Below are 20,614 nucleotides of genomic sequence, written 5' to 3' on the forward strand. Positions count from 1 at the left end.
TTACTAAGCCCCATAAAAAATGAGAGTAGGCTACATCACACCACTCAAGGGCCTGTTTTAGATGTTAAATAAAATACCTTTTTCTAAAGCAAAAATATGAGACTGCATGTAATGTATAATGGTAACCTTGTAAGAACTGGGCAGATGCATTAATAGACTTTGTCTTGAATATTTTGCACTGATTAGCTGGATCCCAATTTATAACAATATTGACCTCGATATAAGATTTTAAAATGAATCATAGCTCAACAGAAACTCCCAGTACTAAACTTATGTTTGTAACTTTCTGCCTACATAGATAGCCTACTAATTAAAGGAATATTCCGGGTTCAACACCAGTTAAGCTCAGTTGACAGCTTTTGTGGCCTAATGTTAATTACCACAAAAAATGATTTCAGCTCGTCCCTCCTTTTCTTTCAAATAAACAACAATTGACGTTACAGTGAGGCACTTACAAAGGAAGTGAATGTGGCCAATTTCTGGAAGGATTAAAGGCAGAAATGTGTAGCTTATAATGTTATAAAAGCACTTGCATTAAATCCTCTGTTAAAACCTGTGTGTTATTTAAGATGTAAAGTTGTTTAAATCTAACCCATTTTTACAGTCGTTTTAGGGTTTCTTGACATTACTTCATCATTGTAACAAAGTTGTGAAATTGGATATAACTAACTTTACACAAAGTTAGTAAGTGATTTTATCACACTTAAAACATGTCAACACACATACTGTTTACATCTTGTGGCTATACTTTTGAAACATTGAGTATTTTAACCTTTGTGGACTGGCCCCATTCACTTCCATTGTAAGTGCCTCACTGTAACCTCGATATTTTATTTATTTTTTTTTTTTTAAAGGAGGAACGAGTTGAAATACATTTTTGTGGTAATCAATATTATGCCAAAAATGCTGTCGATTGAGCTTAACTTATACTGAACCCGGAATATTCCTTTAAAAAAATGTTTGATACTTTTTTGGGTGTGCTCTATTCATTTTGTTACATAACATAGGACACTTAAAAATGTCTAAATGTCATTGCTTTAGATACAAAATATCAAACTTGGTGGCATCTGCAAACAAATGATGCTAGACCTTTTTTCCAGAACTAACTTCATCAGTTCATCACATTATGGACATGTTCCACAAAGAGTTGATGATCAGAAAGTGCAAATACTTTTGTCTTAATTTTGAACATTATATCTGTTGTTTTATCATTTGAAACCTAAAAAATGAAAATTTTGCTTGAAAAGTGTATTTGTGCTAATCAAATGCCACTTGGTTTAATATTTTGTTATATTATGCAAAGACATTCATAAATTTTTAAGTGTTGTATAAGTGTCCAAATAATAGGGCTAACGTAAGATAAATTCAAGACATAAGCATGGAATAGCTAAATTGATTAAACTGCATTTGGTCAATATTAAAATTATTTTAATAAATAATGTTTCTCGAGTGTTCAGAAAGTGCACTAACAAGTGTTTGCATGAAGAAGAAAACAAAGAAAAAGAGTTTGTGCATATTTTACTCTCCCAATTTTTTTTTCTTGTATTTTCGTACAGACGCATACTTTGAAAAAGTCGGATATTTAATGTAAAAGTAACCTCACACATTTCCCATACAGCAAAAGAACAATAAAGCAAATCAAAAGTTCTTAGAAAAATGTGTTCATTCTATCCAATGTTATAAAGAGGGAAATAAAGTGTGGACACTGGAAACATGTCATAAAAATGTACAGTGAATGTTACGCTTCACCAGAGCTTCAATGTGTCTTATATTTTGTTGCAAACACAAAGGCAATAATGGTGATTGTTGTCTTGACCTTCTCATGAACAAATGATACTTATTATCTGTTCACAAGCTTATAAAAAGTACTAATAATAACAATGCATTGTGTTTTTCCATCAGATTTACCCAATAAATTAGTATTAATGACAATCAGTAGGGAAATACTTAGTATAGAGAGGCTAAAATGGAATTGCACACATGTAGCATTAAACAGCAATAAGAATTCAAAATTCAAATAAATAAACAGCTTACTAAATGCTGAAATATACACATTATTTACATTCCCTGTGTTGGGAGAAAACAAACAAACAAACCTCTTTTCTTTACTTACATTAACTCAATGTAAAAGTATGGGACACTTGAAATAGATATTTTGACATTTTTTTCTCATATATATTTATATGGGACCCTATAGTTTTAACAATATTCCACCAATAATCACTTTAGCAAAGTAATATACAGCAATATTAACAAGGGTCGGTCAGTGAAATAGATATCAAAAGTTCCTTTTTCGAAATGAAGTCTTCTATTCAAATGTCAAACAAATGGCTGTTTAGATTGAAATGTTCACAAAGCGAGAACAAAAATTCATTCACACAAGTGATAAAAGACAAATTCAATTAGGCTCTTCTTTGCATCCTGAGACTGTCTAAACCAATGACGTTTCACAATGACTTTGTGCTTACATTTGATACATTTTCAGTTCTCAAATAAAAGCTTGAGGCAAATATTAACAGTGCAAGAATATACAGACGGGTACGACTGAAATAGAAAATAATCTCGCTTCTAATGTTTACAGACCAATTCTCATTTGTGCTTCATCAAGTTTCATTTTCTATCAAACAGTTTGTTTTTGGTGGCCATATATTATAATTGTCCGTATCCCTCCTTCGTCGTCATCATCTTCTTTGCATTTCAACACATTTGAACTTTATTACAGGGCGTATACTTCAGAAAACATCCACTTTCACAATTAAAAACTCTGGGTCTCATTCACTAAGAAATGCATACACTTGAGTGTTTATGTGCGTAGAAAAAGTTCAGACACAAAATTTCAGCAGGGGCATATGTACATAACTTTGTTCTTACCTTCATTCTTTTGTTGATGACTCCAGAGTATAGTAAATGAATGAGCACACACTTGCAGTTAGTAGTTTACATAAAACACGTCCAAACAATCTCCAAATAAGGGCTTTCAACACACACTGTTGTGTACTGCGATTTGTCATTCTCTGCAAACGTACAGAAACTTTATGACAGAAACATACTTTATGCAAGTAAATGAAGGCATGAGCACTTGGTCAACACATTGCAACTACCGGTCCAACATACAGTACTTAACGTGCATTCTTGTCTTATTGTGATGGTACAACATGATCACACAAGTCAACATGTTGTTTCCAAGTGTTTCAGTACCCTAGGATCGGCCACATTATGCCAACTCACCGACAAGTGCCGTCTCCTAACAGACAGTTTAGCATCGGCTCCAGTGTGTTAACCTTACCCTGTGGTGCGACCAAAAGCATGTTGCATCAGCAGTGTGGGAAACCCGGGTTTGGATCCCACGTTTACCAGGATTACCAGGAAGTAATCACGTTCGCATAATCAGTGATAAGCGTGATTCAGAGGTTGCATTTGTTTCCTCTAACATTACATTTTTATTCCTCTGAAGGATAGGTTTAGGTTTGGGATTTGGGTTGGGGTGTACAGTTTATAAAATATGCATTCCTCTTCACTGTATTACAGCCTGTACAGTTGAAAACAACTCACTTCACAACTCGCATTTGGCACGCCTCTGTGGACATTACACACAGAAAATGGTGCTCACAAGTGCCCATACACCCAACAACACTTACTGCTTTGGCCACAAGGGGCAGTGTTTCAAAATTCGGTAAGCACAGACAGATTTTATCTGAAAAAGAGTCAACCTACTGTTTCCGATTTCACTGTGAGGTCAGTCTGGGTGGTAACAAAACTCAGTACTCAAAAGGGTGGTAGAGTTCAATAGTTTATGCCATAAACCGAATGTGTTATTATTCAGGAAATTTGCTATAAATATAGTAACGCTCAACAATATTTTTTCAAACTGTTGCTCTGCTATGAGAGTAATTGACTTAAAAGAGAAAACTCGCTGTAGAAGCAGGCAGTTCACATTAATGACTGTCAAAGCACCCCTTGTGGCAACACTGAGAATACAACACGTACTTGCATAGTGTTATGAATTGTGGTCTGACACATTTCGGAACGCAATGATGTACAAAATCGTTTATGTAGTTACATAGAGTATGTTTCAGGCTTTAAAGATCTCTCACCTAAAGCACTTTTACCCAAGAGCATGCACAGCAAAATCTTTGAGGAAAGACAAGCACTGTATCATTCTTTAAACATATTTAACACCTTTTATATAGGCCTAGATTACACCTGATCATCTGCATTATTATGCAGAACATATTTTAGATCATTTTTGTTACTCTAAAATAAGTTAGACTTATTCAATTCAACCATAGTGTTCCTAATAAAGTGCTCAGTGAGTTTATATACACCGATCAGCCACAACATTAAAACCACCTGCCTAATATTGTGTAGGTCCACCCTCGTGCTGCCAAAGAGCACCAACCCGCATCTCAGAATAACAGTTCATTATTAGTGAATTCCCCCTCCATGTTTTAATGCTTGAGGAGACAGATTTGTATGTATGTGGTTTTTACTGTATGTATCAGCTGGCTAAAATAAATATCATTAAAATAAATTGAAGTGCAAACTTACTGATGAATCAAGATTTCTGATTGAAAACGTTTGCACACAGGTTTCACACACAAATACAAGCATACACATGGTTAGTGAATGAGGCCCAGTAAACGGACACACACACACACATACACACAAAAACAATAGACAGGACATGATATTTACATTATACATCTCACATATTCTTGTCTTAAAGCGTAATTATTGGCAAAGCCAAGGTTTTCCGACTTGAGATGAACCACATTTCTTGCCGCTCCCTGGTAATATCTGTAAAAAGGTATATAACAGGCACAGTGAGGGTGGTTGAGAAATCAGTATTCAGTGGGAAATTAAGTTGAAAAAACATAGCAACAAACAATGACAAGCACATGTCTGTATATTTTGGCACTTGGCAAATCAAACAAGTTAGTTTTGAGGGGTGGGATAGGGTTATTTTTGGCCTAAATGGACCTGGTGTTACAGTTACAAACTCAACTATTTATTTTTGTTATTTTTTGTACGACTAGGATTGAAAAAAAAAGGCAACATACTTCACAGCAGGTGATGTGTCGAATTTGGCCTTAAAGATATTTGATAACGACTCAAAAAGGAGTCGAAGAGACAGTCAAAGAGAGAGCCAGACAAGACTAGTGCTGTGAGGGAGCGGAGAGCTATAACGCCTCCTCTGTTGGCTAGCTGTGTTGCCGTGACAATACTGAAAAAAAAAAACAAAAAAAAAACAGAGGTGCTAAATGAAGTACTCTTTCTTTTCCTCTGCATGTGCGTGGTTCCCTTCCGCATTGATGATGGCAGTGTCTGCGTCAGGGGCATCCTCCGCTCCTTTGGCCTCATTCGTTAAGTATGTCCCTGTCCACACAGTCCCACATAGGTCACATAGACACATAAGGTAAACAGTGGACATGTTCAAGCATTTTGCACACTCTACACCAGTGGTTCTCAACCTTTTTGACTTCAAGACAAAGACAATATTCTCAAGGCCCCTCCCTCAACAAAATGGTAAGAGTGAGAAATACAGTGTCAGTTTACATTGCAATCTTGATTTGTTCGCATTTTTTAAATAACATTATTTTAAAGGAATTGTTTACCCAAACATAAATTTGGCCATGGTTTTAGCGAGTGAAATTTAAGTTATTTTAAATCTTAACTTCCGCCATAGCTCTCCAGTGTATGTTGAGTGCATGAGAGAAGCTTGTTCATGATAGCTCTGTGTTCCTGCAAGAACTTATGCTGTCTGCATGAGAACTTCCATTGTGAACAAGAGAACTTACATTGCTTGCGCAAGTACATGCATTAATCACGTAAAAACTTGCATTGTTCACGTGAGAACTTGCATTGTTATCAAGAGACCGTATGTTGTGTGTGCAAAAACTTGCGTTGTTTGCGTGAGAACTATTATTCATGCAAGATCTTGTGTTGTTAAAACCAGAACTTGTGTTGTTTGCACAAGAACTTGCATTGTTCACACCAGAACTACGTTGTTCACATAAAAATGTACATAGTTCATTAGAACTTGCGTTCTTCAGCCATGAACTTGCGTTGTTCACACGAGAACTTTCGTTGTTCACACGAGAACTTTTGCTGTTTACTTAAAAACTTGCGCACGAGAACTTCCGTTGTTCGTGAGTGAACTTGCATAGTTCACACAAGAATTTCAATTATTCATGTGAGAACTTCCGTTGTTTGCACGAGAACTTGCGTTGTTCACACAAAAAACTTATATTGTTCACGTGAGAACTTCCATTGTTCACACAAGAATTTGTTGTTAGTGTAAAAACTTCCATTGTTTTGTGAAAACTTGTGTTGTTCACATGTGAAAATGTGAACTTCGCAAGAACGTCTATTGTTTATGCAAGAACTTACGTTGTTCATACAAGGAAACATCCGTTTTTCACATGTGAATTTTCTGTTGCTCACGCAAGAACTTCTGTTGTTCACACAAGAACTTCCATTGTTTAATTAAAAACTTGAGCAGTTCATGCGAGAACTTCTGTTGTTTGTGCATGAACTTGCGTTGTTCATGCGAAAATTTCCATTATTCATGTGAAAACTTCCATTGTTCACATAAGAACTTCTGTTGTTCGCACGAGAACTTGCATTGTTCACAAAATAATTTTTGTTAGTGAAAGAACTTCCATTGTTCACGTGATAACTTGCGTTGCTCAAGCGAGAACTTATGTTGTTCACTAGAGAACTTACAATGTTTGCATGAAAACTTGTGTTGTTCCATTGTGTGAACTGCTGTTCACGTAAAAATGCGAACTACACAAGAACTTCTGCTGTTTATACAAGAACTAATGTTGTTCATACACTGAAACATCCTTTGTTGACACGTGAATGTTTCATTGCTCACGCAAGAACGTCTGTTGTTTGCACGAGAACTTGTGTTGTTCCCGAGATCTTCCGTTGTTCATGTAAAAACTTGCATAGTTCACGCAAGAACTTCCATTGTTCACACAAGAATTTACGTTGTTAGCGCAAAAACTTCTGTTGTTTACATGAAAACTTGCGTTGCTCAAGCGAGAACATGTTGTTCACTAGAGAACTTACACTTTTTGCACAAGAACTTGCATTATTCATGTGAAAACTTGTGTTGTTCATTTATTAACTTCTGTTGTTCATGAAAAATGAAGAACTTTTATTGTTTATGCAAGAATTGTTCACACACGGAAACATCCGTTGTTAGCGCAAAAACTTCTGTTGTTCACGTGAAAACTTGACGTGAAAACGTGAAAGTGAGAACTTCTGTTATTCAGCAAAGAACCTCTATTGTTTATGCAAGAACTTACGCTGTTCAGGCACAAAAACATCCGTTGTTCATGCGAGAACTTGCATTGTTTTTGAGAGGTTTAAGAGTGAGCCATTGTAAATGATGACATAATTTTCATTTTTAGGTTAACTTTTCCTTTAATATAACTTATTTTAAATAATTCTAAGCCATCTTGAGGCCCCCATGTGGACCCCGGCCCCCTGGTTGAGAATCACTGCTCTACACAATAGGTGAGGGGGCGAGAGAGAGGAGGGAAGCCCTACCTTTATGCCTGGCCAGATAACGGCCCAGGACAATGATGAAGCACAAGGTGATAAAGACCACAACAGCCACCACTCCCCCGATCAGTGCGTGGTCAGGGCCGTGCTGGGTGAGAGCATTAGGATCTGGAGACAGGGGAGCACAGGATGGTTATAATAAGAAGAATGTGAAAAGAGTGAAAAGTACCAGCTTTGATATACAGTCTAAACACCAGTGCAATCGGCAGTATAATTAGCCAATTATGGGTCGGTATGTTAATATCACATGCACAGACTCATTACTTTCCAACAATTCGTTAAATACAGTGCTAAATGTCTCAGCTTGAACAGACAGTCATTTATTTTCTGTTTTAATTTAATTTATATAAAATAGTTTAAGTGAGAAACAAGTATTTCTGCAGCACTGTTCCAATGTCATTCAAATTCCCAGATTTGTGGAATACAAATTTTGACAAGTTTTAAAGCATTTAGACCTTTACAACTTCAATGCAGCTTATTCATCGCTCTCATACCAATTTCTAAACCATACTGAAGTACCCTCAAACTGTACCCTAGACTCATGTTTTCAGGTGGACTCATGTGCCAACAAAAAACTCTGGTCAACCATGTCTACTTCTGATTTTAGGACCTGTGTCACAATCTGAAAGGTTTTGGATAAAAATTATCTACTTTACTAAGAAAAATAAATTAATGTCATCAAGAATTATACTGCACATATACAGTATATATATATCAGTCAGTTTCTCTGGATTTACTATTTATAGGAATGTGTTTGAGTAAAATGAAAATTTTTACTGACAACATCTCTCCCAAAATTCCAAATAAAAATATCGTCATTTAGAGCATTTATTTGCAGAAAAGGACAACTCAAAATAACAAAAAGATGCAGTATTTTCAGACCTCGAATAATAGAAAGAAAACAAGTTAATATTCATTTTTATACAACACAATACTAATGTTTTAACTTAGGAAGAGTTCAGAAATCAATATTTGGTGGAATAACCCTGATTTCCAATCACAGCTTTCATGCGTCTTGGCATGCTCTCTACCGGTCTTTCACATTGCTGTTGGATGACTTTATGCCACTCCTGGTGCGAAAATTCAAGCAGCTCGGCTTTATTTGATGGCTTGTGGCCATCCATCTTCCTCTTGATCACATTGCAGAAGTTTTCAATGGGGTTCAGGTCTGGAGATTGGGCTGGCCATGACAGGGTCTTGATCTGGTGGTCCTCCATCCAGACCTTGATTGACCTGGCTGTGTGGCATGGAGTATTGTCCTGCTGGAAAGACCAATCCTCAGAGTTGGGGAACATTGTCAGAGCAGAAGGAAGCGAGTTTTCTTCCAGGAGAACCTTGGAAATGGCTTGATTCATGCGTCCTTCACAAAGACGAATCTGCCCGATTCCAGTCTTGCTGAAGCACCCCCAGATCATCACTGATATTCCACCTGGTTGTCTAATGGTAGACACAGACTTTGAGAGGCCTACAAACCACAGTGTCTCGCACCCACTGGGAAATTTGGTGGAGGATCAGTGATGAAGGACGCATCAGGGTTATTCCACCAAATATTGATTTCTGATCTCTTCCTAAGTTAAAACATTAGTGTTGTGTTGATTAAAAATGAATATGAACTTGTTTTCTTTGCGTTATTCGAGGTTAAAAACTGCATCTTTTTTGTTATGTTGACCAGTTGTCATTTTCTGTGACAATATTTTTATTTGGAATTTGGGAGAAATGTTGTCAGTACTTTATAGAATAAAACAAAAATGTCAAAAAAAAATTTCACTCAAACACATACCTATAAATAGCAAATCCAGAGAAACTGATAATTTTGCAGTGCTCTCTTATTTTTTTCCAGTATATACTGTATATACATATATGACAATTGTACCGCTTTTTTGTAGAAAGTACTTAATTTTTTATATTTTGATTTCTGTTTGTCTTTTGACTTCAGTTTGCTGAGCATAATAGCCTGTTTCAGTTACTGTTAATACAACTTATTACAAATAATAAAATACAATTTATTAAAAATGTTTTTATATTTAATAAAAAATATATACAGTAAGTGCTGCTCTAAGGTAAGCATCACTATTAGTTTGTGATGACCCCTAAATATTCATATTTGATGCATAACTCATCCATATCCATTTTTGCCATGGACGTGAGTGATATCTCAAATCCTGTTCAGTATTGAGAAAGGTGTGCTGTTAATTTACTAAGTGAAAAGACTTATCCGATTTTCGAAAGGTGGACGATAAAATGGGGAAAAAAAGCTGCTAGACTTTAATTGAAGGAGGGACATTAAAGGGATAGTTCACATAACAATTTTAATTATCTCATTATTTACTCAGCCTCATGATATCCCAGGTGTGTAGGACTTTCTTCACCAGAACACATTTGAAGAAAAATAGAAAAATATCTTAGATTAGTTGGTTCTTAAAATGCAAGTGAATGGAGATTTCTCTTTTGAAGCTCCAAAAATAATATCCATACAACTCCAGTGGTTAAATGAATGTCTTCTAAAGTGACGCGATCGCTTTTGGTGTGAAAAAGAAAAATATTTAAGTACTTTTTTTTTTTCTCCCAATTTGGAATGCCCAATTCCCAATGTGCTTTTAAGTCCTTGTGGTCGCGTAGTGATTTGCCTCAATCCGGGTGGTGGAGGACGAATCCCAGTTGCCTCTGCGTCTGAGACTGTCAACCTGTGCATCTTATCACGTGGCTTGTTGAGTGCGTTGCCACAAAGACATAGCGCGTGTGGAGGTCTCACGCCATCCACCGCGGCATCCACACTCAACTCACCACGCGCCCCACCGAGAACGAACCACATTATAGTGACCACAAGGAGGTTACCCCATGTGAGTGTACCCTCCCTAGCAACCGGGCCAATTTGGTTGCTTAGGAGACCTGGCTGGAGTCACTCAGCATGCCCTGGGATTCGAACTAGTGAACTAGCGAACTCCAGGGGTGGTAGCCAGCGTCTTTTACCACTGAACTACCCAGGCCCCCTTAAAGTACTTTTTTTACTCTAAATCATGCTTCTGTTCTGCAGCGGTATGCACGTATGCCGTAATCGCATTGGCATTTGAAACATGTGAGAGCTGAGGCAAGTAAGATACAGCCGGAACAGCAGCTCTGTTTACAACTGTGTAGGAGGAACGCTGTACAGGAGTTTGGTTGGTTTTGATCTGTAATTGTATCTGTTTGTTTACTCACTGCATTTGTTTACTCATCCTGGATGTCTCAACCGAGAGGAGAACTTTGAGATTACTTCTGTATCATGGCAATGCGAATACATCACAGGAGAGACCGCTTGGACTCCACCCCTTTCATGAAGCAATGGTTTATAGTTAAAAAGTACTTAAATATTTATCTTTTTTTCACACCAAAAGTGATCGTATCACTTTAGAAGACACTAATTTAACCGCTGGAGTCGTATCGATGACGTTTATGCTGACTGTCTGTGATTTTTGGAGCTACAAAAGAGAAATCTCCATTCACTTGCATTTTAAGGACCTACTGAGCTAAGATATTTTTCTTCAAATGTGTTCTGGTGAAGAAAGAAAGTCACACGCACCTGAGATATCATGACAGGTAATAAATAATGAGAGAATTTAAATTGTTTTTGGGAACTATCCCTTTAAACATCAAGGGTTGAGAATATCATAGAGAATTGGTGGTGGGCTCTTTTGACTTGGCCCAGTAAGTGATCAGCTAGCAACACCCTTGCAACCACAAAGAACACTCTGGCATCGTGGTGCCATGTTTTGCACAGGCAAACACCTATCACATTTTCTTAAAATAAAAAAATCTCAGCCTGATCTCCTTAACCTTGTGACTGTGGCAACATTTTTGCAGAGTGATATTACATGGATCCTTACACATAACTCGGCAGTTCTGAGGTGAAATGTCCATTGTGTCCAAAAGCGAGTCCCGAGGTTTTTAAGGTTAATGCTTTATCGAGTTTTAAATCAACAAAACATACCTCCCTACCCTAAACCTTAACCTAACAAACAGTGTCATAAAAGCAAACATGACATGAAAAATGCAATTGCTGAAGCAACCACATCATTTTTTGGCGCCTCTATGACACTTTCAGCTCAAGTGTCAACTTGCATGCTAATCAAAAATACAGATATTGTAATGTGATTCTATGAGATCAGGTTGAAAAATCAAGTTCAAAAAATAAAACTCATCTCAAGTGGAAAAAAAGGTAAAATAAAATATTCAATAGTTGATGGTTTTACTGTTGCTGCTTCATTTGTTTCAATTACCCATAATGCCATTAGTCGTGCATCATTTAAACCATTTTTCTAATCTTCGGAAACATAAGCTTTGGAAAGATCTTCCTACATACACTGACATGAACATGATGCTTGGCGTAATGAATAAGACATTTTAAAACATTTTGTAATACATTTTCTGCTGTGCATAGCTATATTTCAATTGTTCATTTTTTTTTACTTTTTTTTACATTTTTCTAAATATAACTGCCATTGTGGAATATGATTTTCCATGCAATGAAATCAAGAAATTGCACTGGTGTTTATACCATGTCACAACTTTCAATAGGCAGCAGGGGGGAAAGAATTTATCATTACAAATGAATGCTGGACAGCTACCAAAGACACAGCAACACAAGGACCAAAGTGACTCAATCCTTGGCGATATACAAGTACAAAAATGGCAGGGGTTGTGGCAGGCCAATTTGTCTCCTGGGTTTAACTTTGAGTGAATGAGCGCAGGCTAGGGTGAATTCTGTTTTCTCTAAATTTGTACTGAATAATGGCCATCTAGCGTTGTGTCTTAAAAAAATAGTTCACTCAAAAATGCTTTTTTTACACCCCTTCTTGCAATTACAATGAATGGGGACAGGAGCTTTCAAGCTTCAAAGATAACTTTAAAGGACAAAAAAAAAAAAAAAAGAAAAGAAAAGAAAAACATAAAAGCAGCCTAATCCCATTAAATTTATGTGACCATGGCAATATTTTTGCAAACCGAAATTACGTGCTGTATTACACGTTTGGCTGCTGTTTCCAAGTAAAATATCCAGCGGGGGCGCTAAAAGCAAGTGAAATTATGTTGTAATCAGACAAGGTGTTTAATATTAATATTAGATGGAGGTTTTAATGAGTAAAACGTATCTCCCTAAAATTAAAGTTTTTACCTAAACCTAACCAATCGTGTCCTAAAAGGAAACGAGAGGTGAAAAAACAGACATCCGTACCCTTAACCAATGCTTAAACCTAACCGATAGTGCACATTTTCTGAAGCGCCATGTCACTTCGTGTTGCTTCTATGACACTTTCGTCTCAGCTTCCGTGCTTGGCTGGTCTCGGACCTCGGTCCTCCGAGTCCAATGTCCAACATGGGTGAGCTACCACAAAAGTTAATTACACTTGAATAAATGTGTAAATGTAGGTGGGTCTGTTGTTGAAGCATTAAAATGTACAGTTTTTCAAATTATATGTTAGAGTAAAAGTGTTTCATTATCATAATATAGCCTTGTGTGAGTAAAAATACTAAGTGTTTATGAAGTCATAATCAGCCGATGTACTCATGATTTCTGTGAAAATGAATAAAATGCACAGTTGTTGTAGTGCCTCTAGTGATAATTTCACCAGGAAGCTATGGTGAAATGGAGAACGCGGCACGAAATAGTCTGTTTGGAAAAATGTAGGTATAGTATCATTTATTCTATTGCATAAAAGTGGTCCAGAAAAGAAGTCGCATAGCTTTGGAACAACATGAGGATGAGTAAATGATGAATTATTTATTTATATTTAATTGATTATTTTTGAGTGAACTATCCCTTTGAGTCACCATTGCAGATAGCCTAGCATGCTAGGCAGCTAGCATGGCTGCTACCTGCCACGTGTTAACCTCACTTGAAGAGCAGTGGACAAAATAGCTGTTGTTTGGCCTGGAGCTACAGTATGGGTGTCCTTTGCCCCTGCTTTGTTCGCTATTTCAGTGCTTCTGCGAGGATGTAAACTATAACTATGTGTCTTTATTGCACTTCGAGCTTGCTCTCATTAGCTCATAGTGATGAATGACTCTCACCTGTGCTGCGCTTGGCAAAGTGACCCTGGGAGATGTGCAAAACAGGGACTTCTGTGCACCCATTTCTAACACTTAAATGAACCCATTTACTTCAATTAACATTGCACTTTGTTTAAAGGCAAATTAAAAGGTGTACAGAAAAACAGTAAAATAATACAATGGACAAAGAACTATAAACTTTTTTTTTTTTTAGTTTACAGTAAACTGTTTGAAATAAGACCATGGAGTATTTGAAATTTGACAGCCTATGGTATCATATTTGACGTCCAATCACTCATACACACAAAATTCCAGGTTATTTTAGGAAAAGAATATTGCTAACATATTACTCTTAGGGTGCTTTCACACTTGCTTTCCTCCCCCCTCCCCCTGCCCCCGCTGGTCTCTGTTCAAATCATATTTTTTGGGTCCGAACCCCGGTCTGATAACGTCATCAACGTGAGTACAAGCGGCAGCTGTTTACCACTGTAACTAGGCAACAACTCAAGAAGACATCAGCTTCGCTGTGCTATTGAAGTATTCATCTCCTTGGATTTACCACCAAAAGTTTACATGCACAAAATGACAATTATGTTTGTCTGCCGCGGATGCATTGAATGTGCAATGATGTGATGAATATTAGCGTTTGTCTGCCACGAGCACGCAGATGCATTGCAAGAGATGTGAAGAATGTGAGCTGCTCTGAAGGGGATTTATTTGGACACAAGCTGGCACGAGAAATTCATTAAACCATAATAATTGCGATTGGGAGCCTGCAAAGACACAAATTATACGTCATCAGTAAGGGTTCACTTCCACGATTTGGCATGATTGCATTCATATTAGCAGCGAACCGCACCAGAGGTCGCATGAACCGTACCCCAGACCACCTTTTCAAGCGGACTCGGGTGCGGTTCGTGGGTGCGCACCCGAGTTCAGAAAACAGCATTCACACCATCCAAACAAACCGAACTTTGACGTCATTCGAACTTGGGTGCGCACCAAAAGTGCTAATGTGAAAGCACCCTTAGTTTTTTTTTTTTCGATAAATAGTGCCACAGTATGTAAATTTTATATTAGCAAAGATGTACAGAATAATGTATCCAACAATCAGTGCTGAGTGAAATCCAATTACAAAGTAATTACTTACAGTGATCTTACTACTTTTCAGCCAAAAAGTAATGTAATATGTTACATTTATAAATGCTTATAATCAGATTACGGTTAATGTAAATGCAGCGTAGTTCTAGCGGGAAGACTAGCAGCTGAACATCATCGTACCATTAGCTAGGTAACTGCTAGCCAATCACATGTAAGCCATTGCTTTATAAGTCTGCTCACAATCTATCACATCGGGGTTTCAGTGTGCTAACATGGCAACCTCCACCACCCCACCACCACCAGTTGAGTACCGTCCTGCATGGGGTAGGCTTCTCGCCCCTGCCACCTATCTCCGGCAGGATATGACGGTTCCGAGTACAACTTCTTCGGACTGCCAGACGGGGATTACGCCAAAGAGAGACATTACATTTCTGTTTTATATTCATCAAATGAATGTCATCTTAAATTTCTCTCAAGTCTGCGAGTCTTCCTGATAGAACTGACTTTTTAAGTACATTACTTGGGTTTCTAAAATAAAACATATTTCTAAAATAAAATAATGTATAATACATTTAAAATATGAATTCATATGTTCATATGGATGTCTATTCTGTGACAGCTAAAAGGTGTGCAGCAATGATCAAGGAAAAAGTATAGGCCTAGACATTATTCTGAATTTGTTGAGGGAAAAAAAAGTTTTTCTATGAAAAGCATTTTCGAAAGTAACTTTAGAGTAATTTGTGATGTCATACTTTTTCAATTAAATAATCAGCAAAGTAATTTGTAATGGATATATATATATATATATATATATATATATATATATATATATATATATATATATATATATATATATATATTACTTGCAACCTGGTCTCATAGAATAAACGTTACACTATATACATTTTTGAAAAATGACTTGTATGTGCCGCTTTCTACGTTTCGCTGCAGTTTCCTTGAGAAATGAACACTAGAGGTGCTACAACAACTGTGTGGTTAAATAATTGTCACACAAATCACAAGTACAATTGCTGATTTTGATCTTATAAAAGCTTATTTTTCACTCTATTCACCCCCCGCTATGTTATGATATCAAAACACTTTTACTTTAATGAATGATTTGAAAAACGAAACATTTTAACACTTGTATTACAGACCCACCTACATATACACACTTATTCCAATGCCTTTAGCTTGCTTGGTAGCTCACCTGATAGAGCATTGGTACTTTGAGCGAATCTAGACAAAGACACTCGAAAGTGAAAGTGGCATAGAAGCGACACAAAATGATGTGGTTGCTTCAGTTAATGTGTGTTTTTTTAATTTTTTTTAATTTTCATTTTAAAACACTATCGGTTATGATTAGGTGTCGGTTAAGGGTAAGGATGTCTGTTTTGTTAAACTCTCATTTATCTTTTCGGACACTATTGGTTAGGTTTGGGGTAAAGTTTTAGGTTAGGGAGGTATGTCGGATTTATCAAAACCTCCATCTAAAATTCACCTTAAAAACCTTGTCTGATTACAACCTCATTTTGCCCCCCGCTGGATCTAATCAAGCCGATGAGAGGGATAAAGGCGGCCGGAGGTGGCAGTTCGGGAGAGAGAGAGCTACAGGCAGCTGCCTCTCTCCTCCTTGCCACACTCACATAAGTTTCTTGAGATCAGGCTGTTATTTTGAGGAATTTACTGAACACGGCTGTGAATTTTAACACCTTTTTCGTGACTCTTTATTTGATTGGACTGTCAACAGTTCCCTATCTGTCACTCACTCGAAGTTGTGTCGATGTAGTGACACTAGGGGTCACTTTTGGGAGCCCGAGACACATCTGGTCTTTGATAAAAGGCCAATGAAAATTGGCGAGTGGTATTTGCATGCCACTCCCCTGGACATACGGGTATAAAAGGAGCTGGTATGCAACCACTCATTCAGATTTTCTCTTCGGAGCCGAATGGTCATGCTCATTGAGCTGAATTTCTACTGTTCATTCACCTCTGCTGGATCTGTCAGCGCATTTCAGTGGCTTCTCCCTCCTCTGCACTGGTGCACTGCAGAGAACGCCCCTGGTTGCTTCGGCAGAAAAAAAAAGAGAGTATATTTTCTGAAAGAGCTTTTCCTCTAAAAGAGTATATTTCTCTAAAAGAGCGGCACACACGGAGCGTCTTTTTAAAGATGCCTTTCCGATTGTGTGTTATTCCTGGTTGCGGTTGTTATCTCTCAACTTCGGATGGTCATGATCACTGTCTTTCGTGTCTGGGCATGACCCACATGGAGGCAGCATGTTCTCACTGCGAGAACATGACCATGGCAACGTTGCGGTCGTGGTTTGCTTTCGTAAGAAAGCAGGCCACCCCAGCAGCTCCCCGCCTCAGTCCTTCTACCTACGGGTATGAGGCCAGCGCGGCTAGCACTGGGGGCGATCTGGGGACCCCAATGGGATCGCCTCCGCTGGGTATCCCCCCACGGACCTCCCATTCCCCAGCACGCTCGTCTGCCCCAGTCGGGCTTCTGGATGAGTCCGCAGGCTCATGGCGAGTCTGGCCTCTCATTCGGAGCCCGCAAAGATGATGAGCTCTCAAGCGCAGCATCGGAGAGCGGGCTTGTCCAGTCGGACGCAGAAGCCTCAGCTGGGCTCCCCCCATTGGGGACGATTGCCCAGTCACAGGCTGATCCCGGGCGGCCGCGAGCGTCGGGTAAGAGTGGGACCCTCCGCTCTCCCCTGAACCCTCGCTGCTTCATGATTGGTTCCTGGGCTCGTGGCACCACTCAAAGCAGCCATGCCCCGCTCTAGTGCCTTTCTTCACGGAAATGCACGAGGAGCTGACGAAATCGTGGGAGGCACCTTTTACTGCCCGGCCCCGATTCCGCAGTTCCCCGCCCTCACTACCCTCGATGGCGGGGCGGCCAGGGGCTATAAGGCGATTCCTCCAGTGGATAAGGCGCTCGTGGTGCACCTATGCCCGCAGAGTGCCGCCACCTGCCGTGGATGCCCTAAGCTCCCATCCAAGCCCTGTAGGTTCACGTCGTCCCTGACGGCTAAAGCCTACAGTGCTGCTGGACAAGCCGTCTCTGCCCTGCACGCCATGGCTCTCCTGCAGGTCCACCAAGCCATGGCTTTGAAAGAACTGCACGAGGGTAGTTCCACCCCAGATTTGATGCAGGAGCTGCGCTCAGCGACTGACCTCGCTCTCCGAGCGACGAAGGTCACGGAGCGGTCTCTCGGGCAGACGATGGCCACATTAGTGGTCCAGGAGTGCCACCTTTGGCTCAGCCTGGTCGAGATGGGTGAGGCCGACAAGACACAGTTTCTTGCTGCCCCCATTTCCCAGGCTGGCCTATTCGGTGACACCGTTGAGGACTTTGCCCAGCAGTTCTCGGCGATGAAGCAGCAGACGGAGGCTATCCGGCACATCCTGCCCCGGTGCGGCTCAAGATCCCGTACCCCATCTGCTCGTTGCCAAGGGCGTCCCCCTGCAGTGACTGCACTGGCTCCACTGCAGCCTGCCCCTTCGGCCCGGCCCTGGCGTGGAGCCCACCACAGGAAGCAGATGCCACCCGTCTCACAGGTGGCCGCTAAGAACCCACGGAGGTTGTCAAAGCGCCCCTGAGACGGGCGACCCAGGGACGACGAAACCCACTCACCTGGAGCTGGTAAGAAGACCACTCCATCCCCCGGTGGAAGGCTGGGTGAAAAATCTTTTGTTGCCTTTTTGTTTGATTTTACCGCATGCCCAAGTGGCTGCGGTACCCAAAAGTTCAGCAAAAGAGCGGTTTCCTTCCTCCCTGGGTCACATACCCGGTGTGCATGGTCGTCATCACGACTACCGTCCACGGGTTTTGCCTTGCAGGATTGGCGCCCCAGCGGTGGTCTTCCCGCCCCTGAGCACCCAGCTGTAGCACACAGCCACCCCCGATGTGGCAGTCTCCACGGGTTACGAAGACAGGCCTCTTCCTCCCTGTCCCAGGCTGTTCTGGGGGTGGTCACAAGGAGCCAGGTAAGTGCTTCGATGTCCTTAGACTTGGCACGGCCACGACGTGGTGTGGCACCTCAAGCTCCACCCCGCCGCGAGGCCCCACCTGCCGGTACATCCGACGATGTTGTCCCCTTGGTCCCCCTTGCGCGGAACTTGGATGCGTGGCTTGCGCTTTCCAATCCGTCACAATGGCTGATCCGGACCGTCCGACTTGGCTATGCGATTCAGTTTGCCAGGCGCCCACCCAGGTTCAGCGGTATCCACTTCACCTTGGTCAAGGGCGAAAACGCTGCTACCTTGCGCATGGAGATCGCTACCCTCCTATGGAAGGGTGCGATAGAACCTGTCCCTCCGGCCGAGATGAAGAAGGGGTTTTACAGCCCCTACTTCATCGTACCGAAAAAAGGTGGTGGGTTGCGGCCAATCTTGGACCTGCGAGTACTGAACCGGGCCTTACACAGACTCCCGTTCAAGATGCTGACGCAAAAACGCATTCTGGCGAGCGTCCGGCATCAAGATTGGTTCGCGGCGGTAGACCTGAAGGACGCGTACTTCCACATCTCGATCCTTCCTCGACACAGACCCTTCCTGTGGTTTGCATTCGAGGGTCAGGCGTATCAGTACAAAGTCCTCCCTTTCGGCCTGTCCCTGTCTCCTCATGTCTTCACGAAGGTCACAGAGGCAGCCCTTGCCCCGTTAAGGGAGGTGGGTATTTGCATTCTCAACTATCTCAACGACTGGCTAATCCTAGCTCACTCTCGGGACATGTTGTGCGCACACAGGGACTCAGCCGACTAGGGCTTTGGGTCAACTGGGAAAAGAGCAAGCTGCTCCCGGTTCAGAGCACCTCTTTTCTCGGTTTGGAGCTGGACTCAGTCTCTTTGACAGCGTGCCTTACAAACGAGCGTGCACAGTTCAAACAGAAAACTGCGGTTCCACTGAAACTTTTTCAGAGGCTCCTGGGGCATATGGCATCCTCAGCGATAGCCACCCCGCTCGGGTTGATGCATATGAGACCGCTTCAGCACTGGCTCCAGACTCGAGTCCCGAGATGGGCATGGCGCCACGGGACACATCACGTGGTCATCACGCCGGTCTGTCATCATCTTTTCAGCCCTTGGACCTACCTCTCGTTTCTACGGGCAGGGGTTACCCTAGAACTGGTCTCCAGGCGTGCCTCCAAAATGGGCTGGGCACTGTTTGCAACAGGCATGCAGCCGCCAGCCTGTGGATGGGCCCGCGACTGCATTGGCACATCAACTGCCTCGCGTTGTTGGCAATTCTGCTCGCCCTGCAGAGGTTTCGGCCGTTGATCCAGGGCAAGCAGTGTTAGTTCAGACAGAAAACATGGCAACGGTAGCATATGTCAACCGCCAAGGCGGTCTGCGCTCTCGTTGTATGTCACAACTCGCCCGCCGTCTCCTCCTCTGGAGTCAGCAGCACTTCAAGTCGCTGCGAGCCACTCACATCCCGGGCAACCTCACCTGCGGTGGTAAACATGATCACTCAGGCTAGGGCCCCCTCTACAAGGCGCCTGTATGCCTTTAAGTGGCGTCTGTTCGCTAAGTGGTGTTCTTCCCAACGGGAAGACCCTCAGAGATGCGCAGTCGGATCAGTGCTTTCCTTCCTGCAGGAGAGGTTGGAAGGGAGGCTGACCCCTTCCACCTTGAAGGTGTATGTTGCCACCATAGCAGCACACCACAATGCAGTCGACGGTAAGTCCTTAGGGAAGCACGACCTGATCATCAGGTTCCTCAGAGGCACCAGGTTCTACAGAGAGCCCCCTTTGAGCCTTTGCAGTCAGCTGAGCTTAAGGAACTCTCCTTGAAGACTGCCCTCCTGAATGCGCTCACTTCCATCAAGAGGGTAGGAGACCTGCTAGCGTTCTCTGTCAGTGAAACGTGCCTGGAGTTCGGTCCGGGCTACTCTCACGTGATCCTGA

At 41.1% G+C, this 20,614-nt stretch overlaps 1 protein-coding gene across 5 annotated transcripts in view; it reads right to left on the reverse strand.

Annotated features, from left to right (window-relative positions):
- Nucleotides 1-1,501: 1,501 nt before the first annotated feature.
- Nucleotides 1,502-20,614, reverse strand: part of LOC127430027 (cell adhesion molecule 2-like) — a 400,390-nt gene continuing 381,277 nt past the window's right edge. For 2 of the 5 annotated variants that reach the window (XM_051679441.1, XM_051679440.1), the window contains 3 exons: nt 7,561-7,683; nt 5,271-5,376; nt 1,502-4,797 (listed from right to left, as the gene is read on the reverse strand). In XM_051679441.1, coding sequence (XP_051535401.1) covers nt 4,692-4,797; nt 5,271-5,376; nt 7,561-7,683 — 335 coding nt within the window. In that variant the 3' untranslated portion in view covers nt 1,502-4,691. Of the gene's footprint in view, nt 4,798-5,257; nt 5,377-7,560; nt 7,684-20,614 lie in introns of those variants that run through there. The other 3 variants (XM_051679444.1, XM_051679443.1, XM_051679442.1) reach the window with 2 other exon arrangements.

The sequence above is a fragment of the Myxocyprinus asiaticus genome, chromosome 39 (assembly GCF_019703515.2).
Source record: "Myxocyprinus asiaticus isolate MX2 ecotype Aquarium Trade chromosome 39, UBuf_Myxa_2, whole genome shotgun sequence".
NCBI lineage: Eukaryota > Metazoa > Chordata > Actinopteri > Cypriniformes > Catostomidae > Myxocyprinus > Myxocyprinus asiaticus.